At 34.8% G+C, this 25152-nt stretch overlaps 3 protein-coding genes across 5 annotated transcripts; all 3 read right to left on the reverse strand.

Annotated features, from left to right (window-relative positions):
- Positions 1–208: 208 nt before the first annotated feature.
- On the reverse strand, positions 209–5634 carry LOC141706994 (glutamate receptor 3.5-like). 2 transcript variants are annotated; one of them, XM_074509929.1, is made up of 7 exons: positions 5382–5634; positions 4641–4986; positions 2397–3736; positions 1640–1917; positions 1515–1546; positions 989–1398; positions 209–789 (listed from the first exon to the last, which is right to left on the reverse strand). In XM_074509929.1, exons 2-7 carry the CDS (start codon positions 4918–4920, stop codon positions 298–300), a joined length of 2832 nt encoding a protein of 943 aa, XP_074366030.1. In that variant the 5' UTR covers positions 4921–4986; positions 5382–5634; the 3' UTR covers positions 209–297. The 2 variants fall into 2 exon arrangements, with proteins under 2 accessions (XP_074366030.1, XP_074366029.1); XM_074509928.1 differs by having other exon boundaries at positions 4641–5003.
- A 1440-nt stretch (positions 5635–7074) lies between these two features.
- On the reverse strand, positions 7075–12285 carry LOC141706996 (glutamate receptor 3.7). Of its 2 annotated transcripts, none has more exons than XM_074509931.1 (6): positions 11898–12285; positions 9658–11000; positions 9073–9350; positions 8793–8824; positions 7956–8362; positions 7075–7729 (listed from the first exon to the last, which is right to left on the reverse strand). In XM_074509931.1, exons 1-6 carry the CDS (start codon positions 12145–12147, stop codon positions 7313–7315), a joined length of 2727 nt encoding a protein of 908 aa, XP_074366032.1. In that variant the 5' UTR covers positions 12148–12285; the 3' UTR covers positions 7075–7312. The 2 variants fall into 2 exon arrangements, with proteins under 2 accessions (XP_074366032.1, XP_074366033.1); XM_074509932.1 differs by having other exon boundaries at positions 9658–10992; positions 11898–12034.
- Positions 12286–14950: 2665 nt separating this feature from the next.
- On the reverse strand, positions 14951–18249 carry LOC141705819 (putative GPI-anchored protein At1g61900). The gene is made up of 8 exons (XM_074508708.1): positions 17954–18249; positions 17512–17691; positions 16560–17165; positions 16191–16436; positions 16039–16050; positions 15814–15957; positions 15657–15704; positions 14951–15292 (listed from the first exon to the last, which is right to left on the reverse strand). The coding sequence occupies exons 1-8, from the start codon at positions 18012–18014 to the stop codon at positions 15213–15215; spliced, it is 1377 nt and encodes a 458-aa protein (XP_074364809.1). The 5' UTR covers positions 18015–18249; the 3' UTR covers positions 14951–15212.
- Positions 18250–25152: the final 6903 nt, after the last annotated feature.

The raw sequence follows: 25152 nt of genomic DNA on the forward strand, positions 1-25152 counted from the left end.
TTCAGAATGTATTGTTTAGAGGGTTATAAACCTTAAATAAAGATCTGAAAATAATTTAATATTTACATTTCCTAAAATACCCCTGAAAATTTTAACAAAATTAACGAAAAGGGTGCAATTTGTCGCGCCGAAATAGTAAGGGGATGCAAAGTGCAGTTATCTAAAGTATAGGTAAAAAAATGCATTTTGGTCAAACCACGGGGATGCATTTTGCAAATAACTCTTAAATCTATTAAAGGCTTGTACTGTATGTGTTAATGAATTACATAGAGCAGGAGCATGCAATTTAAAAAAACATCACTGTCTAGTACTAATCAAATTTGGGGAAGGTGGGCTTAGTTGCACGTCTGAAACTTGGGTGGTTTGCTGCTTGCCGTTGCTATCACCATGCCTGCTATTGCCGCTCTTTCGCTTAAGCATATCCTTAATCTCGGCCTCTTTCTTGTCGACAAACTCCTTGAAGCTAGTACCACTAGAGGTTCTCTTACTACAACCTACAGATTCAGGGTCCTCTAATATATCATCGTGTTCTGGGGTATATCGACGGTATTGACAGTAAACTCTAAAGAAAAATAATGTCAGAGAAACAAAGCAGGCAATGCCACAAATGAGGAATAAACCCCAGAAGCTGTTGAGGGAGAGCCGGTTGTCATCTATTTGGTTGCTTTGCGCAGAGCATGTATCTTTTGGTAGCCATTTGTCATGGATTCTTTGTAGATCACCATTTTCTGACAGTTGAAGGATTGCGGTTGATAAGTCAACTGCAAGAGGAGAGTCCCTCTGGAACGCCTGAGGCAATGTGCAATGCAAATGTTAACTCCCACCTTAAATAATATTTAACAAGCACTACATTATAATAGTTCAGCTCTATGTCCCAATATGCTTCGTTTAGATGTTTGTAAATATCTTATTAGTGCTTTATCTGCGCGATCTTGTATGTAAAGTTTAATTAGGCTCAGCTAGTAAGATGTAAAGATAATGTACTTACAAATCCCCATCCACTTCTTGTAAATTCCTGTCCCACTATCTTGAACTCGCAATTGACCTTGGACAAGAAAAGCTGAATATAAGGAAGCTCATCAACAATGGCAGATATACCGCCACCTTTAGAACCTTTAGAAAGCTCCTTAATATAATCATCCTGGGTTTTCAGAATTTTGATCCTCGAGACAGCTATATGGAGCTCATCGATCAGATAATTTAATGCAAATGATCCATCTTGAACTCCGATTGGTACATTATTTGTGACCAAACTGTCTATCCCTTCAATCTGTGATGACAATTGCTGCACTGTGAGGATTGATGTCAAACTAGCTGTGTAGCTCGAATTGATAATCAAAACAACAAAGAGCCATAAGATAAGCACCAGACGCCCCAAAGTGCTTACAGTGTTCTCTCCTGCATTGGTTCCGAGCAAGGAAGAAATTAACAACATCAAGCATGAATATTTCCAACAGCTTAAGATATCATTACGATTAAGATCATCGGGTTGGCAATTGGTATGTGGTACTTACTGTGAGCAAAAAACATTGTTGAGAAACTAAACCTGCAACAATGAATACTGAATCATTTTGCTGAACCAAACTAGTTGTCATATAGTGTCTGCCTAACATAAATGGACAATAAGGACACCACTAACCAGAAGACCGTAATAAGTTGTTGCCTTGGGGAACCACGAAATTCTTCGTTTGTCCGATGCTCAAGAATCCAAACAACAGATCCAACCAAAAGAAAGAAAACACCAGTGACACACCACATTGCCCAACTAAATGGTTTAAGAAAGGCCCAAGCAGAAGATTTTACTTTTTTAACCGGAACAACCACAACGAGTCCAGATTCCATGAAAGGCTGTGTGAAGTCCACAATTCTTGTCCGATTGGTGACTATGGTAACATCCCCCACGGCTGCATCAAATTTCTGGCACATGAAACAACTAGATGTTGAGCACCACAATAATAAATAGAACAAATTACACAATGAGAAAATCTGAAAGATGAAAAAAAATCATATCAAACCCCAATTTAACAATATAAAGGTTCAAAACCTCAGGAAGGAAGAATAAAAAGGCATAAGCAAAGGAGCATAATGAAAATGACATCAGAATAACAGATAGTTCGAACAATCTACTGAGACAGAGATTATGGATTGCACTTCGTCATTCGCTCCAATATGCATATAAAAATTTCTAAGATCACTACAAAAAGGCTCGGTGTGTTTTATGCATATACAATTTCTAGCTTTTTTTCCCTTTTTTGAAGATGGTTCAAGGAAGTTGGTGTCAAGGATTGTTATTAATTGTGCATATGTTACAAGACTGGTTACAGTACCTGACTAAGACCACTCAACTCATGTGTTTTCTGTGGAGTAAAATTGAAAACCTGAAGTTAGAAACTCACATGTTGTGAAACATCATAAACAAGATTACTGAAGCTAGGGTTTCTTTGACCATTTCCATATAGTATATATGTGCGAGGGACTGGATAAGGCAATAGGTCCACTGCAGCTTCAAAGACATCAATACAGTATCCTTTCACCCCAACAGGACCTTTGTCTTTTGTAACAAATTCTTTGTAAGTTACCCGATAAGGCACTGCAATTTGCAAAGGCTTCCCATTGTTAGGGAACACCCATCCTCGAGGAACTTTAATAGTTTCACCAGGCCATATCACATCATATAAATGCTGATCTTTAGCAGATTCATTTGCATGCTTCATGTATGAAGTTTCGGGAGTTGTGACTGCAAGACCAGAATGATTTGACCAGTAACCTATTCTGCGTGAACCTGTTCCACCTATGTTTAAGATTTCATACGCTGGATGAATCAGATTCCTCTCTAGATCATATTTAATCTGACCACTTCGCCCTGTGAAGTTCATTGTAGTTAGTATCTTGAGTAATTTATCTCCTTGATCAAATCTACGAAGTGTTGACAAATGTAAACTACTCCCTTTCATGTCCTTCAACTTGGGGTCAAAGGAAAATGAGATATTTTCACCTTCACTAAGAAAAACATCAAGTGCACGGGCAAGTAACCAAACAGAATCGTAAGCATAAAGTGCATAGGAGTTGAAGTTCAAAGATTCCTTATCTTTGATCTGTTTCCACCTATTTGAAAAGCTTTTTTTAAGATCAGTATCTGGGGTGTAATGGCGAAGTGCAACAACTCCCTGCAAAAGATCCATTTTCTCAGGATCCATTGTTTCTGATGAATCCATAACAGAACAAAGCCAATCTGTAGCAATCCATACATAGCCATTTGACATCATTCCAAGATGCTTTGCTACATCAAATACTCTGAGACCTGTGTCGGGATTTACATGTACAACATACACCCGAGACTCCATCAGATCTACCCGAACTAACAAATCATTGATGTCGCTTGTAGGGGCTCCAGGAGTAAAGGCAGCCTTGTAAGAAATCGAGGCACGATTCTTAGCAAGTGCATCACCCAGTGCGGAAATTCCACTCCTACCATAGTTGTCATCAACAAAGATAGCTATTACTTCTCTCCATTTATAGAATTCAACTAGATCAGCTACAGCCTGCATCTGAAAATAATCGCTTGGTATGGTACGGAGGAAATATGGAAATTGTAAGGCAGAAAGAGTGGGGTCTGTAGCTCCAAACGAGAGCAGAGGTACATGAAGTTCATTCACGACATGAGATATAACATGAGCTATCCCCGATGACTGTGGACCGATTGCAGCAACCACGTCGTTCACCATCAGTTGCAAAGCTGCATGATTAAGAATGCACACTAAAGACCTCTTCTGTTATATGCATATTATGGGAAATAAAGATACATACTGCAATGTTTACCAGAGATGATGTGTTTGGACTTTCAAGGGGATTTCAAGATTTTAGGCTATTTTAGTGAAAAGATTTATAGTTGATTAATTGGTAATTACTATACTCTAAATACGATTCACTTTTCTCAGTGAGAGTGAGTGTAGAATGTTTAACAAAACTTTAAAAGGTTATTATTATTAATGCCTCAAGTAAACTAAAGGTCCCTCAACCTTTAAGTTCTCATCCAATAAATTTTCCAATTTTGACAAATTATTACATCTAAATTTTGTTTCTGCATCAGGAACTGTTTAACAAGTAAATGATGGTTATCCAGAATTACAGAATGCAGCAAGCCAGTGAAGTCACTAGCTTTGGACTTCTGCTCGAACACAATACCTACAATGCTCCACATTGAAAGTACTATGCAAATATGACTTCTCCTATTACATGTATACCTTGTTATGGAATTCTATGGTAAAAATTGATAATACCTTGACAAATCCAAGCTCAAATATGAACAAATACTGGAAAAACGCATCAACTTTTGAAAACAAGGATCAAAATTTAGGGAACGTCAAATATACATGTTGCAATTTTAGATAACGAGAGAACAAACATTGATCTATCTCTAAAAATGCAACCAAATATTTCCAGACATTTCCCAAAGTCTGTCCAGTGTAAAAAAACAAATAACAAGCTGAGCTCATGTTAATTAACACTTATCGCAGAACATGTTCATGCAAGCAACAGAAGCCCAGCTAACATAACTTGAAATACTAATACTAGTATTTACCAGCAGAAGCCCAGCTAAAAAACAGTTCATAACTGCAGTTTGTTCCAAAGAAAAATACCTTCTATGGTACCTAGAAAACCACTGCAATTTGTATCATGCATAATCAAGTTCAGTTGCTTTCCTTGTAGAATGCCTGAATCAGAGTTGACATCATCTACAGCAGCCATAATTGCTGGCTTCACTGATCTACCAATCACTGAATTTACCGTAAACAGGGCTCCAATATTGACAACGTCTAATTTTACAGACGAACCATTCCGACCCATGACTTCCACAGGCACTTGCAAACTGAACATAAGTATATAAACTACTGCTCTGACAATGCCATGACTCTCCATGTTTCAGAAAACGGCCAATCGAATAACTGATTCTTCGGATCAGTTTAGCATTGCTTGAAAATGAAACTACTAACAGCATAAGCCTGAGTTAAAATCAAGATAAACCAAAACTCAATCATATTGCTCACACTTCTAAAGTAAAAGACAAAGATCAAACTTAAAATATCAAATTCAACACCACAGTACAATACACTGCTAAAATAAGTAAATCATTTTCAACATGGACTATTAAACTAGAGCAAGTAACACCCAAAATGGAATACATCATTTTTTTTAAAAACATGTACTAAACAGAATCAAGCTCAAAATTCTCAAGTACACATTAAATAGTCATAGTTTCCACTTTCCATCAGCAAAATCACACTTACATGCTTGTTTTATTCATAATAAAATTAAGTAAACAGAGCAAAACATATTTCAAGAACAAATAGATGTGGAAATGGTGGGGGAAGTGAGATTACCTGAACTCATCTAAAGATAGAAACTTGAACTGTTGCAAATAGTACTACCATCCACAGATAATACATGTGTGAGCATTGGTGTCTCTACTTTTCAGTTGAATAAAAGTTGGAAAAAGTGAGAACAATCTTGATAAGTAGGAAAAGAATCGTACTTGCAAGTCTTGAAACTTATAAAAATATCTACTATTGCACTGCAGTTTGTCTTTTATCATCTTAAAATTAGTGAGTTTTAGTCCTAAACTCACTTAATCTAAGATAATACTCCTACAAAATTGCTTATACAAAGAACATATTTTATCATGCTTATTTTTTTATTTTGCGATGATTTAGATAATTATATATTTATTTATGCAAATATTAAAAAGATTTTTTGTTCTAGGCACGTTTGAGGAGAAAGTTTAAAATTTCACATTATCATCTTAATAGTGTAATAATACCGTTACATGATATATTTCAACAATCATTTGTCATGTACCGATCTTGTAACAAATATTACAAGTTGGAGTATTGTGAAAGGAGAGTGAATGGTGGGTTGACAACTAGTCCAAAGACTCCAAAGGGAGAATGGGGAAGATGATTAAAAGATACCTAGACGCTTAACAAGGCTACAAATGTGTGAATGACTGAATGGTCTCCCGTTTGTCTTGTTGGACCACTTGTCGAATCTTATTTCTTGATAAGTAACACGTGGTTATTAGATTAATATTTGACCTTTCGAATATTTAACAGTAAGAAGTAAGAACGCTCATACTAAAATCAAGACTTTAAACTAAAGCGAAACAGACCTTGACTAGAAACATAGTTATGGTGAAAACCTGAATTATTGATTTTGAATCTACCCCATATTGTGATAATGACTGAACCAAATTTAGAGGTGCCTGTTGGATGTATAATTACCATGAAATTTCAGGAAATGGATGAAACATTATCACTTTATTGTCCCACCATAAAGTAAAGGTATTTAGAATTATTTTGGTCTCATTTTATGTGATTTGGCTTGAATAATATATTTTTTAAGAAATTAAAAATTGATTCTAATATAAATCACACAAATGAAATAATAAGTTTTAATATAAACATATTATATGAATGTGTGGTTGTGATAATCTCAAATAAATATTCTAAATATAAAAGTTATTTTTTTTTTGAAACATCCAAAACAGGAAAGGAGGTCGTGTAAAATAGGACTCAGGGCGCGCATGATAAGCACAGTGCTTGAAAAATCACTTAAATTGGTGTAATAAAGAGTCTGGCTCCACCCCCATTCAATAACAACAACAACCACATAAGTTCACTATCAATAACTGTTTTTAGACCATTAATGGTCAGTTTTCATAATGTACTAGCATAAGAACCCAAAGTTGACTATGTAAAGATACATTCAGCTCAGATTTTTTTGAAATCATCTGCAATTATATTGTAGCTAGAATTTGATTTAGCTCATTTCAATCAATTTTAGCACTCACAGGTCACAGCTACTAATACTAACTACTCTCCCCCGCCCCAAAAAAAAGTTTTTACTTAAAGAAATATGAATATTAGCAAATTTTCGAACCTGATCTCTCAGACAGCATGAGCTTTAAGCTCTGATATTATGTTAAGGAACCAGTTCCTCTAAATCTTAAGGTATTAGAGGAAAGCCTTTATCGGAATCTTATATTAATATTAGTATTCTAACAGTTTCGAACATACCTTCAGTTTTAATCCCGATTCGAATCGATTCCTGTATGATTCTACTTAACTCGTGAACAATGGTACAGAGCTATGAAGTGTTAAGAGTAGGTTGAACAGCCCTTTAAAGAAAGTTATCATAAGATAATTCTGCTTCATAATGGAAGTATGGAACTACAGTTGATAAAGTGAAATATATACACATAAAATTTTGCCTAGACCAGTATACTGTGTAATTGTGTCATCTTTAGACTTTACCCTTATGAGCTGCTGCTTATCGTTTGAGGGGGAGGTTGATCACCCCTAAATCTGCGTTTGATCGCTTCTTCCTTTTCATCGATGAAGTCAAAGAAGTCATTTAATCCCTTATAGAAGCTGGTCTTTGCTGAAACTGGACAAGAAGGATCCATTTGTTTTTTTATGTACCGGCTATACTGACGAATAGTCCGCAACAAGAATATGGTAAAAGCTAAGAGAGTAACAGCACCAAATACTATGTACAAACCCACGAAGCTACTGAAATTCAGCTGATTAGGTTCAGCGGCTTGTAGCCTACTCACTGCACAACCTTTTTTACAGAACCACTTATCGTGGAGTTTTTGAAGTCCTCCGTCCTCGGCAAGCTTCAGAATGGCGGTGGACAAGTCAATTGCAAGAGGAGAGTCTTTCTGGAAAACCTGTTTTGTTCGAGAAAGCTTAGGTTGAGTCTCGCCATGAAACTTTGTGGAATTTTTAAGATGCTAGATATAAATTCCTTTGCAGTTATGGAATTTACAACGAGATTAAAAAAGACTGAAGCTTTGATGTGAAAAAATTAAGAAGTCCGGAATAATTTTATAACATAAACTGAAGCTAAAAAATATGCATGTTTTAAACTAATATACTGGTAAAAAAGTTACTTACAAATCCCCATCCGCTCTTTGTGAAGGACTGACCAACAACTTTAAAATCAGTCTGGTTTGACAGAAATAACTCAACATATGGAAGCTCGTCTACTATAGCTGCAACACCTCCATTTCTTGGCCCCTGCCTTAGTCTTCTTTCATAATCTTCCGGGGTATCCAAACGAATAAGTCTTGATGGAGATATACTAAGGCTATCTGTCATGTAATTATAGGCAAATGAACCAACTTGGTAACCAATTGGCAAATTACTTGCAATTAAACTGTCAATCCCAGTTATAGATGACGGAAGCTGTTGGACTGTTAGGATTGATGTCAAGCTTGCTGTATAGCTAGAAGTGATCACCATCAACAAAAAAAGCCAGACTACCATTACCATCTTTCCAAGTGTACTCACTGTGTCTTCCTCTGCCATCACAAAAGAAACAATAAAACTACACATCAGTTTACCAAAAAATAAAAAAATAAAACTACACATCAGTTATTATTATATTTATAGAATACAGTAGTATCAATTATCTTTTCGATAGATAATGTCACAATTCTTTTACTGCAGGTGAACTTTGGTTAGAAATTGAAACAAAACAGTCAGATTTGTTGACGTGCCACAAAAGACTGACCAATTATATATATAAACTCAAGTTACAATTAATCACGATTTGCAATTGGCACTTTATTTATAATACAGTGAAATTTTAGTCGCAATAGGCTGTGTCCATCCACTCTCCTTAAATTGCCAGAATCAAGAAAAAAATATAAAGGCTAATGGCGCTTTAGCTGGTTTTCCTATCCACTTTATATAATCATATAACTAAAGATGAAGATACTTTTCACTTACGGTTAGTCTTGAATAGCGTCGACATGCTGAACCTGCATAAAAAAACCGTTCCTGGTTAAAAACCTTTGTATCAATGGATTTCCTAGATTTCTGAAGCATAAAAATTGTGAAACAGTTTGCAGTGGATCTATTGTGCATCCATCATTCCAAAAATCATAAAGATAATCATTTGAACACGGGATGAGTACTCCAATAGAGGTGCAGTATATATTTGGAAACGAAAAATGCAAATGGAAACTGATTCAGATGAAAAATCACAAATAAGAAGAAAAGGACTAACAGAAACATTGTTATAATCTGTCTCTTTGGAGGACCACGGAAATCATCATTAACACGATGTTCGAGTATCCAGATAACAACAGCAATTATCACAAAGGAAGCTGCAGTTACAGCCCACATCTCCCATGTAAAAGGTTTAAGAAAGACCCATGCACTTGAGTCTGAATTTCGGATGGGAGCTACAATTACAAGTCCGGTGGAAATGTATGGCTGAGTAAAGTCAACAATCTTTGTCCTGTTTGTAACGATAGCAATATCTCCAACTGCTGCATCATAAACCTGACAGCAGAACTCCAACTTTAGTATATAAAATATGTCTAGTTGGTTATGATCATTTTACAATGGAATACTGGAAAGCAAATCCGTGAAAGGAAGAAAATGGTATTTTGATGATGCAAATAAGTTTTATGTACACGTGAACCGTGTAGAGTCCTCGGAATACTATTTATAAGTCTTATTCTATATATACATGTGGACCCTGAAAAGTCATCGGCGGCATACTACTTAAGTCTTATACTTGTATTTCAGTAGGCAATCCTAAAGCCATAAAAAATAAATGTAATGAAAGGAAACCTAAATGTCTTACTTCACTTGCGACCAATCTCACAATATCATCATAATGGGGATTAACCAAACCAGCTCCATAAGGCACAAAGTTGAAAGGAAGATCATATGGGACTAACTTTAGTACTTCACGAAACACATCTATGCAATATCCTTGTACAGTGTGGTTTTCCAATTCAGTTACAAAGTCAACAAAACTTGCTCTTTTAGGAACTCCAATTTTCAACGGCCTCTCATCATCCCCTATTACCCACCCTCTTGGCCTTTCTTTCTTTCCGCCAGGCCAGGTAACATTTCCAAGTTTCTGATCCCAACTGGAAAAGCTAGTGTTTTCAGGTTTCACAAATTCTGGAGGTAATATGGAGACACCCGTAGTGTTAGACCAATAACCGACATTACGGATATGCACTTGCACAATATTAATGATTTCGTAACTGCAGGGCACTAAATTCCTGTCGGAATTAAACTCAACTTTTCCTGTCAAACCAGTGAAGTTTGTCTCTAATAGTATCTTACGCAGATTATCTCCTCTTTCAAAGGTTTTAAGCTTTCCCAGCTGTATCTCACTTTCTTTCACATCTTTTAGCTTATCACTGACAGCAAATGTAATATTGTTTCCCTCATCCAAAAATTTATTGATAGAATGTGCCACCGTCCATACTGTATCATAAGCATACATTCCATAAAAATTAAACTCCGAGGATATCAATCCATCATCCTGCATTTTTATCCATCGTGATTGAAATGCCTTTTCCATGGTTTTCTCAGGTGTGTATTGACGAAGACCTACTACACCTTGGAGCATTTTCAGAGGGACTCTATTTTTTGGGGACAAGGAACCTAAAGTGGTACAAAGCCAATCTGTTGTTAGCCACACATAATCCTTAGTCATCATATGAAGCTTTTCAGCTATATTAAAGATTCTAAACATTGGGTCAGGATTAAGATGAACCACATAAACCCGTGGACCAAGTGGTTTAGAGCTATTTAGGACATCTGTGATATCATTGAGATCATATTGAGAGGGCAATGCTAGCTTGTAATGAATCTTTGCTTTTCTCTTCTGAAGCTCATCACCTAAAACAGTTACACAATTCCTACCGTAATCATCATCAACATAGATAGCAATAACTTCTTTCCACCTGTAAGATTGGATCAAATCAGCCATTGCAACCATTTGGTACATGTCACTTTGTGTTGCACGTAAGAAGTAAGGGAACTGGAGGGAAGATAAAGTCGGATCAGTGGCAGAAAATGAGATAAGAGGAACTTGGAGTGCTGTAGAAATCTGAGATATCATGTGAGCTACTGCAGAAGACTGTGGGCCAAGAACTGCAACTACTTCTCTATCAATCACCTGAAATGCTGGCAACGTAAATGCAATTACACTACACCGTTGGTGAGAATGAATGTACATGCATCACTTGTATGCTTTCGTTCGTGGACAAAATGCAAATTATAAATTGTTAACTGTTCAATTATGTTTACAAGAAAGTACTAGCACATGTTACACATTTACAATGTTTAAGGCCTTTTTGTTAAGGTTTCTCGGCCAACTTACATAGTGACTAAGTACAGTAAGTTCAATGTTTAGCTGACTTGGTGCCACCACTGTACTAAAGTTTAGTCATAGGAGCACTCACAAGTCACAAAGGACCTGAAAACTGCAAAGGGGCAAGTAGACTTTCGCCTGTTTGATTTCACATTTAATATTTTTCGAATAACATATGTTTCTCGTTATCATAAAGTAAAACAAGTCTAATGTAGGACAATAAACCTCTTTATTTTATTGCTATATGAAGTGGATTAATAGACTCTAGTATTAGTCTTTGGTTCTCACTATAAACAAAAAAGTTCTGCTTTCTATTTTTTAAAATAACAAGAAAAACGTTTCTTTGCTGCAAATGAACAGTAACTTTACACTCAGAATATGCAGAACCAGAGTGATGGATGAAAGAAGCTGTTAAAAACAACAAAATAATAATCTATAGCATTATGGCCTCAGGTAATTTATATGTAGCTATAGAATCATATAATATTTCGAGGGTCCGATGATTGTTACAGCATATCTTACCGCATTTACCGCACTTATTAACAAAGTGAACATGATAAGTATACTGTAACAATCATCTGTCGAACTCATGTTCCTATGCACTTAATACATATAACATATACATATATACACCTAAAATTATTAGCCATGAAATCATAACCAAAATGTTCAACAAAAAAGAGAAAGAACAAGAAAAAGTAGTGGATTACCTTTCACAGAACCCAAGAAAACACTACAATTAGAGTCCTCCATAATCAACTTAAACTGAGTCCCATTGAGAATTGTTGGATCTTTATTAACATCATCAACAGCCATTTCCATGGCTACCTTTGCAGCCTTCCCAATGACTGTATCATAGCTCAAGACAGCTCCAACATTTACAGCATCAGGTCTTCTACAGCAAACCAAAGTGTTGTGAAGAACCAAAATCAAAAGGGTAAGTGATACAGGTGACATCATTCATGAACTTAGCAGTTCATAACAATTTAAGAAATTTAAGGAAGCCACAAAAAAAACCCATGTGTTTTTTTAAACAACAGTTTCAGACTTTGGTGTGGAAATGTGTCTGAAGGACAAGAACTACAGTTAAGTGCATTATTGACTTAATAAAAAACCATAACCTTTTAAATTCAATAAAGAAAACAGAACTAGATTCTTTTAAAAAAAACATTCTTTTTATAGAATCTTGGACTGGTGTATATCTCAATTTTTCGCCAAGTATATATTCTAATAAATTTTAGCGGTGATCAACAATTTAACAATAGATCTACAAAAATTATGAGCTACAGTTTGGCGAAATCGAAACATAAAAGCATTTGATAAAAAAAACTTTAAATTTTCAATAGTTGAGGTTGAAGATATTATTTACTAAATCACGAATTAAATTATTTTATAAAATTTTGAAGATCAATCAGAAAAGCTTGGGTAGGAATTTGCATAATCAATCAGAAAAGCTTGGGTAGGAATTTGCATAAATAAAGCATGAGAATATGAGATAAGTTTTTATAGAAATAAAATAAGTTGATAGAAATTGGAAAGTGTGGGTCACATCACATAGTGAGGAAACGTATGGGAAGAATCAAATGAAGAAAAAAAATAGAGAAACAGTAAAATTAAATTGCAAGTTGCAATGACAGTAATATTATTAAACAGTGTACTGTCTATGTTCAATTAAATTATATACATTACTTTTCGATATGTTCTTTTAAATCATAAGTCCATAATATTTTTAAAAAAAGAAAATTCTGAATAAAAATTTCATGTTTAAACTTTTATTAAAAAAAAATTAAAAATATTATAAAACTATACTTAATAGAAATCTCGAAATACGTGCAAATAGTAAACGTATATAATCCATGAAAAGGGGGTAATATGTTTTAAAAGAAATAAATGCTATGTTCGACATGATGAAATTAAATTAAAATACAAGGTACGAAAAATAAAATAAAAAGCACACCTGGAGTTGGATAAAGACTTTAAAAAAAAGGACAAAGTTAATGGGACGTACCAAAACACTGACCTGTTTTCTAACTAACAACAACCACATGCATTTTTTTATGCTCCCATTTTGATAATTGTAAGTTGTAGATTGTTCTATTTCAGTGTATTGGTTTTTGTTCTCACTTTTTTGGATATTTATGTGAAGTTTCCTTTTCTTTGGTGATAAGATCCATTTGATTTTTATAATATTTCTGTAATAATTTAAAATAAAATACAAAAGATTAAAAATGATTGCTAAAGCTAGTAATTTTAAATAAATATCACAAGTTATGGATGCACTTTTTAATATGAGTATGAACTACCTATATTTATATTTATTCTTCTCCTTATATTTAATAAAACTTGAGATTGAAATAAAAAGTTATAATTTATTAAATAAGAGCTACGTAATCTTGAAATTAATTAATTACTACTCAAATAATACAACAAAAATATGTAAATTATGTCTTGCATCTAAAATATTGTATATAATATATTATTTATGTGTCGGGTTTTAATCGGGTTTCGGATTTGAATCGAGTTTAGATTAAATTTCTGATTTCGAATCGGATATTAGCTCGATATCGTTGAAATCCAAATCTAAAATTTCGAATTCTGTATATTCAAAATTCCGGGTTTCGAATCAGACTGAATATCGATTGGATTAGATTATTTTGTCATCCCCAGAAAACTATAGAAAGAGCTGAGAGTGAGCCTCTAAAATATTTATATGAAACAATATTGAGAAAAAATGGAAAGAGCTTCTTATTTAGTTCTAATAATGATGACTCAAAAAGAAGAAAAATTGTAAGTTTTTCACAATTTTTTTCCCAAAAAACTTCTCAAATGCTGATGTGTCATATATTAGATTACAAGGTCCAGCATATATTAATATGCACCCACAAATTAAAATAAATTATTTATCATGTTATTTGATAAAAAAATTGGAAAAGATTTTTGATAAATTTAGTACTGCTCTGACTAGGGGTGTACGCGTTTCGGATCAGATCGGTTTTGGGGTAAAAGTCGAACCAAACCGCGAAGAGCGGTTTTAGAAAATTATCATCCGCAACCGCATTTGTGATTGCGGTTAACCGCGTTAATTGCGGTTGCGAATTTGCAGTTATTGCGGATCGGTTTGCGGTTCAACCACTTATTTTAAAATAATTAATAATTTGCAAAAAAATAAATTCGGAATATTAAAAAATTCAAGTTTAAGTTACGTGATAAATTTACATTCAAAAATAAAATACAAACTAATATTCTGTGTGGAGCAAGAATTTTAAAAACATACAAAAATATGGAGGTGACAGAAAAGAAAAAAAAATCGGATAAAAATAAAATTACATGTTAATAACATTTTCTATTTATTTTAGTTATATATCTTATAATAATTGTGAATATTATGAATGAAGTCTTAACATTAATCTAAAATTAGTTAATAAATGTGTATACTTATTAATTTATATGATATCAGCTATATTTTTGGAAATATATTTTATTATAAATATATGTTGCGAGTTGCGGTTGCGATTTTGCGATTTCAAAAATTTAAAATCGCATCCAAACCGCGAATGAGCGGTTTTTAAAATTTGAATTCACAACCAACCCGCGTATCACGATTATCCGCAAAATACGGTTCGATCCGGAGCAGTTGAGTGGTTGGTCTGTACACCCTAGCTCTCACAAAATGAAAAGGGTATAATTCTCGTCATTCATTATGCATTTAGAGGAAGCTTCCTGTTGAAAATCAAGAGGTAATATCACTGTCAGGTAGAATAGATGCCCCTACCTACCCCTGACACACTTAAGTATCATATTTCACACACAAAAAAAAACTAAAAAATGTGTACACAGAGAATTAAGAAAAATATATGTAGTACTTTTAGTAGTACATGTACATCAACCCTCAGCCATTACCCACCATTAAGTTTTGCGGCTTTTGCCACAAACAAGATTTTGTGCAACTCCTTGTATGCAGTATAAGATTGAAGTCAGTCTGTTGTACTCCCTTTGGAAATGTGAATTATGAGTTGGCCGTATGATCAAGATAGTATTATATTGAGGAGCAGCAACGAACAAAACGTCACCAAAGAGGGGTACTTCATGCCTTTTATGCTGATACCTGCACATGTGAAAAGATGTAGGCTTCTGACTGAAAGTGAAAGGGGACAATCTGTGTTTGTGTGTGTGTGTGAATGTGCGGTTGATGTGTATTGCCTTTTCAAATCAAATGCATTATTCCCCGTATGTCTCGCTCGCAAGTAAATACAAGGAAGGTGAGATTTACTCAAAATTTACCTATGCTCATGTTTATAGTGAAACCTTGGCTTTTTTACTTGAAAATCTTGAACTTTTTGGCGTTATTACTAGAATATAATATAAAGATTTAGTTCGATCTTCCTCTAACACTTGAGGTTTTAGAGTGAGACCGGTTACTTAACAGGAGTATCTTTCGTATTCATCTATTGAAAAGAAAAAGCACTTACCACTTTGTGCAGATGTTGCTTTAGGAATAGCTGGTATTTGTGTAGCTGCTGCAATCACATTTAATTCATAAAACTATCATTCTCGACATATTGTAGGTGCAAAGTAAAATCTCTGAATTGCAGCAATGTCTATGTAGTGAGTTGTATTGAAGCTTACTTTTGTTGCACAAAGACGCGGGTAAGGACGAAGTACTAGGCCAAGAGGCTTCCACATTGTCATTAAGATCACATATGAAACTTATTCCGGTATTTTGATCATACTTAACGTCTGATGGTAGGCTTGGGAAGAGGCAACCAGAGTCTAATAGTGATAATTTGCATAAGAAATTGTTGTTAAATAAATACAAATATGATAGACTTTAGTCTGATAGTGATAATTTACCTTGTGATCCAACTGGTACATGGTAATGACGATCCACCACGATAAACAAACAACAAGAACATCATCAGTTTTGTCACGACTAAGAACATAATACGAATTGTCTAGACATTTGTCTCGCAACTTTGAGAAGTATGCAGGCATGCAGCACTAACCTTGGAGGGAGAAGTCCTTAAGCTTTATACGGCAAAGTGCATATACATTTTGAGAGATATTAGCTGTCTGCAGTTTCTTTCCAAGCAGTTGAGCACAATTTGTAGCCTGCAAATTGGTTATGAAGCTCTGCTCTTGAGTCTCAGACATATAACTTCTCATTGCCTTGCAACAAGCTGTTCGATTACTTCTCGTAATTCCACATTCTTTTGTAACTTTTTTTACATCAGGAAAACCCAGAGGACAGACTGAAACCAACAATTTTAAAAGTAAGTTCAGAAAAAAGAATACAATACTTCCTGTATAGACTATAGAATCTTATTTTCCTATTATTCATTGCACTAAAAAAAATCATCGATTTAAAGGTTAACCTCGGTTGATTGAACATTGAGAAATTCCCCTTAGAAACACTACTGAAGAAGAAAGATCAAGTTTACTTGCAAGCCAACGAATGACAATGTCTCGGCAATCATCTATTATACTCGACTTTGCAGGCAAAATATCAATCCCATCCAAACTAACTCTATCACGATTATCTACAGCAATTTTATCAGCAGCATCCAATATTGCATTCTGGCAAACTTGATTGCAGCACTCATCGACTGGATCAACATCCTTACAAACAGAGGAAAGTCTAGAATAATTAAGAATTCTTTCAATCTCATTAACATCTATATTAGGACAAGAAGCCTTAGTGAGGTTGGACGGATGCATTGAGCACATACTCCGAATGTTCCTATTGGCACCTTGACTCTCGAGAATCTGTTCAATATCAGAGAGGCAGCTTGTGGCATGAGTTTGATTCAAAGAAAGCTTCCCTGAGGAGCTACCTGACTGCCCTATAAGAGTCTCCACGGTGGCACGAAGCTGAGGACAACAGACCACATTTTCCAAGTATGGAGCTAGCGGATCCCAACAATCAATAGCAGTTGTGCTCAATATAGTTCCAGCACCAGAAAAATTCAACTCACAAAGTCCTAAAACGAGAAAATTACGGATTTTAAGCAATTGTTATCAAATCCTACAACCTAATCAAGAAACAAAAGATAAAAAATGCAAGTACAAATTATATTAAAGACTTTTTACGCCTCTACTTGAGCTTCACTATTATTATCTCAATTATGTATGCAATTTCCTGAAAATTTGAATTTCAGATGTGATGCAAAGTGCAAACAAATAGCAAAAATTAGACACTAGTAAAGAAAAGTGATCAGACCGCTACAAGCATTCTAGATACGGTCAATTTCATTGCAACAATGGATGCCTTGCTAAATCAGAAAATCAAAAACAACAATGCACCTATGCAAACCTGTTATTAAATACCTGATAATGCTGGCGGACTACTGTAATTTGTGAATGGCAATAGCGGTGAAGGCGCTAAAAGAGGAAGAAAAGGTCGAGGATCCTTAGGAGACACTCCCGGAGATGATGCATCTAAATTAACTTCCAATGAATCTGAACTTGCAGAATCCTTATCTAGACTACAATGTATATCATGCAGACCTGCAGCAAACATCAAAAACAACATATCACATCTTGCAATTCTGTAATTTAGTCCTATTAAACTTGCAATGTAATGTATATTTCAATTTCGTCATGCAAGTACATGATTTTAGCCTGGCTAACAAAAACTTCATAAATTTACATCACATGCATTACATTTCTTTTACATACTCATCGAAGACAATTACGAAACTAGTTTCACCAAACATCATACTGCAAAACTTCATTATCAATAAATGAAGCTATACCTTAAACAACTTACATAGAGAAAATACTAGTAGTAGCAGAAGAAGAAAAATATTACACCCTGCAGCTTCTGTCATGGCGTGATTTCAGGGAATGAGACTACAAACTAAGAAGTAGTGTTCTAACTTTTCGTACAATGCATATTGCATGCATATATAGAGTTGAAATTTTAGAGAGGACTTTGTGTTATTGCAGTCTCGTTGCCACCAAATTTCATATATTCACACGGTGAGCAGAAAAATTTAAATTTCACGTGAGATCGCTTTGTTGTGAAGGATGATCATGTGCAACATTTGCCTGTTTTTGAGGTATTCAAACTTGGATCTCTATTATTTTTCTTTTTTATAAATTGAAGTCCATGTTAAGCTAAGAAAAACACATTTGACTCCTCAAAAATTGAATATTTAAAATATAAAGATTTCTTATTAACATATATATAAAGAATTCTTGTTAAATTTTGCGTTTAGATTAAGGAAGTTCAATGATTTTTATACAATGATAAAATGAGGTGTCTTTGATTAACAATAGATTAAAACTTAATTAACTTAAGCACTACTCAGGCGCCCATGTCCATAGGAATAAGACTGTCAGTGTCATCTGCAAATTACCTTGATTATTTATTAAATTGTTGTTGTTTGCTTCGTCAAAAATGAATTATTGAAACACTGAACCAAACTTTCTAGCCCACACTACTTTAGTGAATGGGCCACAATAAATAAGTGCCCAACAAGACTTTTTCTTTTGGTAACAAATTTAGCCCAATTGAGGCCCAAATCACTTGTTTAGAATCTTTGCTTTTTGTGGTTTAACTTTTATATATGGCCAATTAAAATCTGGGACAAGACAAATAAACAAATGATAACCACTCCAATATATATCAGCAAAATATAGTGACTTAAGTAATACCTAACCCCCCATGTGATGAAAAAAGATGTATCATGAAAAAAAATCAATTTTACGCGTGAAATGCCTCATATATTTCAACTGTCCTTAAATTATGGGGCACTAGTAATACTATACATGCATCTCAGTTGCTCAACAAATCAATCCACATGCAGAAATTAGTGGTGCAGTCACTTGAGATGTCTTTGTATTTTGTAACTCTCCCTGCTAAAATACTGGTATGAATTTTAAATGATCTTGAGTTTTTAGTGCTTCTGCATCATTTGTAATCGAGGTCCAATCGACATATGTTGCAACATACGTTTTCCAGTAAATTTTTCTGAGGTGCAACAACTAGTATCAATAACCAAAACACCTTATGAGATGACTAATCTCCAGTTTTATATGATTTACAGAAGATCCAGTATCAGCTAAATATATTGTAAATTTGTAATGGATGCTAAATTAATTGGAGCCATGTAGACTATTAAAATATAGTTGCAAGCAGATATAGCTGACCCAGATTAGGTGCTACAACTGCCTTGCTACTGCAAAAAATTATAATGATATCACAGAGTAGGTGTTGGAGCTGCCCTACTACAGATAACAAAATTTAAGTTAACTCCAGATTTAAATTTTTAATTATTAACTAAAGTTTCCAAATTGAAGTTGCTAATTATCATAAGATTATAGTACTTTATTTATAAGATCATATCTGTATATAAGTTTAGTGTTGCTGCCATTATTTGTGGTTATTGTAAAACTATGTCCCAGCACCAATATTGAAGCAAATGTTTCTCAGGTTTCCAGCCTGTTTTTTCTGCCCTATACTCTGCATAAAACATTGATAAATTTGTACTTCAACCCTCTACAGATCTAAACAATATATAGTATATATAACTCTCTAGCTATCTGTTTCATTACTGATTTGTTCATAAAAATGGGGAATTGCATGATGACTAGGAGAACAAGTTTATTTCAGAAGAAGAAAGGTAAGCCCGCTACAAAAGCAGTACCCGATGACCAAACGTTGAGATCAACGAGTTCAACTAATCGAGCACTGTCTTCCAAGCTAGAAACAGCTACGAGGTGCCGTGATCATGTTATTGTTGGAAAAAAGTTAGAAATACCTGAAAAAAGAACTAGTAATGACAATCGTGATGTGAGAAGTGGAGGTACTAGGGTGATGCGGATTAGAGTTGTGGTGACACAAAGCCAGTTGAGTCAAATTATGAAGGAGTCTAAGAACTCGGCTTCTTTATCGGCTTCTTCTGCTGCTGTGCAGCAAATGTTGTTGGCTAGTGCGCTAAAGATGAGACCTGCAGAGAACTCGTTAAGTAGTAGTACTCGTAACAAGCAAGGAGGCAGCACGAGTGGCAAGTGGAGGCCGAGATTAAAGAGCATTTCGGAGGACTAGACATCAATGAAAATATATGCCTACGTAACTTGTGATTGTTGATTAAATTCGTATGTACAAAGGTGCTTCATCTTCAGAAGTTCTTGCATTGGTTGTAAATTGTAACAGTAATCCCCCTGCAGTACAGAGTATTGTAAAGCTTTTTCTATTATTTATTGTGCTTAACAATGATCAGTGCTTAACTATATTCACTACTCTTTATTTCTGCAACTACATCAGATCTTGGTTGTACATAATAGCATTTGATTGAGACACCATGAACACTACAGATTGGTGTTTCCTGGTAATTTAAGAAATAAAGTACTTAAAATTTGCTCGTTTCATTATCTATAAAATTCTAATCCCCAAGTTATCATAACTTGTGGGATTATATTAAGATAAGAAAAAGATGGGTGCAAATCACAAATAGAAAAGGGATTATTATGATAGTAAAAATTAAGAGGAGACTAATTTAGCTAAAAACAGGACAGCTATAATATATAGTCCATGAAAAAAAAGCCTTGTTAGTCCCTAATAATGCAACAAGAATTACAGAAGGGTTAAATGAAATTTTTGAACATTTTTCAAGAATAAATTAAAATGTTATATCTTAATAATATATAAGTATTTGATTTGCAAAAAGCGGAATAAGAAGTTAGTAAAATCAAAACACAATTAATTAAAAACACACGTCTTTAAAACTTTCTGGTGGATTTGAATGTATCCACCAGAGATATATATTATATTAAGAGAACTCTGTGTAGCAAGATTAGCTCACAGCTTCTTACAAATATGAACAACTAAGTTTACAGAGAAATGCTAAGGATGCAGCTTACAATTGTTTCTCTGAGATAATATTCTTAGTCTTGTTCTTGTTGTTCTATTTGCTACTTCTTGGTTTATATATCACCAAGATTACAAAGTAATAAGACATGATAATAAAACAAAACATATCAAGTCTAATACTATGCTACTTCATTACTCTATTCCAGCATCTTTGAATATCTTCATAATAGCATGGAAATGTCAATGCTTTTTTATTCTCTAAAACCCAGTTGAATAGGCTTCTACATTCCTTTTGCATACACTCGACGCATGTGACTGTGTTATCACTGTCAACATATGTTTGAATTGATTATCCGTCGGGTACATGATCATCCGTCGGGTTGCCTTGTTGATCATCCGTCGAGTGGCATTGTTGTTTATCTGTCAAGTAGCTACTGGCACTTGACTTCATTTCATTTATGCAGAATTACAAGACATCATCTATGTACAATTAATCAACCTATTCTGCATATCTAATTAAGGTCAACATGACTTGAGTGCTACTATAGAATCTAAACAAGGTGTATGCAGAAATGTGCTACAGACTCATTATTACACAAGCTACTTACTCGATGAATAATTAATCATCACCCGTCGGGACTATATTGAGTCATCCGTCGGGACTATATTCCTTATCCGTCGAGTGTTACATTTTTCACTAAGTAAAATCAACTAAGGTGTTTTGTTAATAAAATCATCAAGTTCGCAACATATCCACAACAATCTCCCTCAATTTATGTCTACTGGAATTGTAGTCATAAATTAAGAGAAACTTGATGATAACAAAACACCCTAAAAATACAACTTTAAAAGTAAGTAGATAAAACTGTAAAGTGCTTCAAATAACAAAATGCACAAAGATTAGCTCACAGTCATTTTCAAGGTGCTCCTCTAGTCTGAGCAGATTAATCTAATTCCTTGAAGATCTGGATCTCTTTCCAAGCTTTCTGTTATTTTCTTCAATCTGATTTTGGAGTTGTTTGTGGAATTCCAGTTCATTAGATTCTGAGAGATTTAGCTTTTCTTGCATTTCCAAAAGAGTCTCATTGCTAGAGATGCTCAATTGGTCTTCTAATCTGAAAAATCTTTTAACTCCTTTGTCATCCATGAACTTCATCATCTAGTAGGGCCTTAGATGCACTCTACTCTCTGTGTAAGGAATAGTTAGAGTTTTCGGGAGTGCATCTTTAGCTCTAATACTCCTCAGTTCTTTGATCTTCTTTCGAACAAGTCTTCTTGCAGTTACATTGAATCCAAAGTTCTTCTTGAATGATGAATAAACCTTTATCAGCACATATTGGCTTTCTTGAAGGATCGTGTGAAGTGGCGATTGAATATCCTTTCCTCCCTTGTACTTGAAAACTAACCATTCAGGTACATTCCTGTAGGCATCAATCCCTCTAACTTCTTCCAGTTCATCTAGATAGAGGTTTAGATCAGAGAATTTCTTGATGTCATATAAGTACATGTAATCTCCCTTGTTGACTTTGGATTGAGCTTTGGTTAGAGATTTGAATTTGAGAGGTGACAGCTTCACTTTCTTGACTGCTCTTGACTTTGTTCTCTTTGGCTTGTTAAGGATTGGCAAATTGAAGTCAGGAATTGGTAGATTTTCCCAGTATATTGGTTCATCCTTAGGCATAATAGGTTTACCATGAATGTTCCTGTAAGGATCCACCACCTTAATGTCTTCAAATACCACTGAGGGTTTTGATGCTTAAGTTGTAGTTGGAATGGATTCCTTGGGAAACTGATTCTCCAATTCCTTACCAACAAAGTTCAATTTCCTTTTGGTTATTTTGGCCAATTCCTTGTATCTGTGAGATTTCTTCTGTTGTGGTTCAACTTGCTTCTTTGGATCTTGAGATTCAGTGATTTCAGATGGCTGAGCAGGAATTTGTTGTGTTGGTTTCACAGCTTGTAGCTTGGCCAAGATAGCAGCTTGCTCTTTCTTTTGTTTAACCTTTTTAGCATCTAGAGTAGCTTGCTTCTTTTCTTACTTCAATCTTGCCTTTTCTTCTCTCTTTGCTTCAGGAAATTGAGGATGTCCAGCCACCACACAAATTTCTTTACCATTCCTAAAAACTTTAGCAATTCTTCTTTTCAAAGCTGAATCAGCTGGATCCTTGTAGAAGGCAATGGATCTTGACAACAGTTTCTTCTCATCAGGATTTGGTGTCTCATACACTGTATCCAAAGGGTTCTTTAGTGATAATGTTGGATAGTTCACCCTTGGCTTCAAAAGTACTTCAGCCTTTGGAGATTTGATGCAGGATGGCTGTCCTCTTTCCAGATAGTTTATGCTCATTTCATTCACAGAGATTTGCATGACTTGAGAGTGATGAATGACTGACTTTTCTGGCTTCTTTGCTAGCCCAAACTTCTTTTGAATATCCTCATCAATTTTCTCCCATTTGATTGGATTCAACTTCTCCTTTTCAACTGCTTTCAAAGTAGTTGATGCTTCCTTTATCAGATCAATATTGTCCTTAGCTGGTGGCTTTGAGATAGTAATTGTAGGCACAATTACTTTGCTAACTTGAAAGTTGAGCACTTTTTTCTCCCCCTCACTCCTAGAACTCTCTTTCTCCCCATTTTTGTTATCATCAAGCTGAGTAGAGGAGGAGGTTTGTGCAACCACCAGTTTCTGAAGCAAGTCTGTTTGTTGAGCTTGGTGTAGATGAATTGTTGTAAGAGATGCTTTCATTATTGTCATTCTTGTTTCCAAGGCATCTATCTTTGTGGCAAGATCATAATTTTTCCTGAGTTTTCTCTTAATGTCAAGCATTGTAGCTTCTGAAAGTTTAGAGTCCATCTTGTTAGAAATGGCCTTTTTCATCTCATCAATATCACCTTTGATAGTGTTGACATCTTGAGCATGTTGAAAACCTTGCATTTGTTGTAGTTGCAGAGAAGCAAGATGTGCTTGAAGGAGCTTTTTGGTGCTGGCATTTGTGGTGGTTTGAAGAGCAGAATTTGTCTGATTTATGAGTTGAATCAGGATTGTCTTGAAGTACTGTTCATTACATTGCTTTGAAAATTTCCAAGATGGCATGCCTGATCTTAAACTAGAGCCTACTTCTCCCCCTATGTCCAATGGCTCTTCTTCACTATCTCCACCTTCACCTCCAAAGAATTCTTCTGAACCACTAGTCTCATTATCAACATCACCAGCTGTAGAAGGCAAAGCTGTGATGGCATCCTTAGCTCTTTGCATGGACTGTGTGGTGTGCACTGATACATGATCAATTTATAGATATTTTATGTCATGTTATACTTCTTTTAAACTTGTTTTGTGATGCTTTAGTCCTAAATAATAAGTACTAGTTGTTATTTATCTTGGATGAATGCTAAGTCTTAATTTTCTATGTTTATAGGAAATTATGAAAGAACAAGGTGCAAAAGAGAAGAGCATATGATAAAGAAGAATTTAGAGGAGTTTAGGAGCTGAGCTGGGAGGCTCAGGGCCTGAAGGAATCAGTGGAGAAAATGCACTTACCTCAGGGCCTGAGCTTGTGAGTTCAGGGCCTGAGAGAAGCAGATTTGAAGAATAAGGAGTTCAGGACCTGAACTCTTCTGAAGAGGCCCTGAGGACATCATTCAGGACCTGAGGTTAAGGTTCAGGGCCTGAACCTGACGAAAATTGTAATCAAATAGCTTTCCCAACTTATTTTGAATTCTCTTTTAATTACCTTGTATGGCCTTTAAAAGCCCATCCAAGTATATATAAACAGATGTATTAGGGTTTTAATAAGAAGAGAAGAGAATAGAGATTTCCATTATTCTAAAGAGAGAAGGGAGAGAGGCAGCTAGAGAGCGAGATTGGGAGAAGGAGCGAAGGGATTCATCCAGATTTCAAAGGAACTCTTCAAGTTGTATTCTCTGTATTTAAATTCTTAACTCATGATTTGTGGTTTTAATATATATATATATATATATATTTGTTTTCTTCATATATCATGAGTAGCTAATCCCTTAATCCAAGTGTTGGGTAGTATTCTTTGGCTTGTTGTGTTTATTTAGTTGTATTGTGATTTTCTTGTGATGGTTAATCTGTCATTGAGGGCTTAACACAATTGAGGGAGTCGCGAACCTTTGATTGTATCTATAGG

The sequence above is a fragment of the Apium graveolens genome, chromosome 2 (genome assembly GCF_009905375.1).
Source record: "Apium graveolens cultivar Ventura chromosome 2, ASM990537v1, whole genome shotgun sequence".
Classification (NCBI taxonomy): domain Eukaryota; kingdom Viridiplantae; phylum Streptophyta; class Magnoliopsida; order Apiales; family Apiaceae; genus Apium; species Apium graveolens.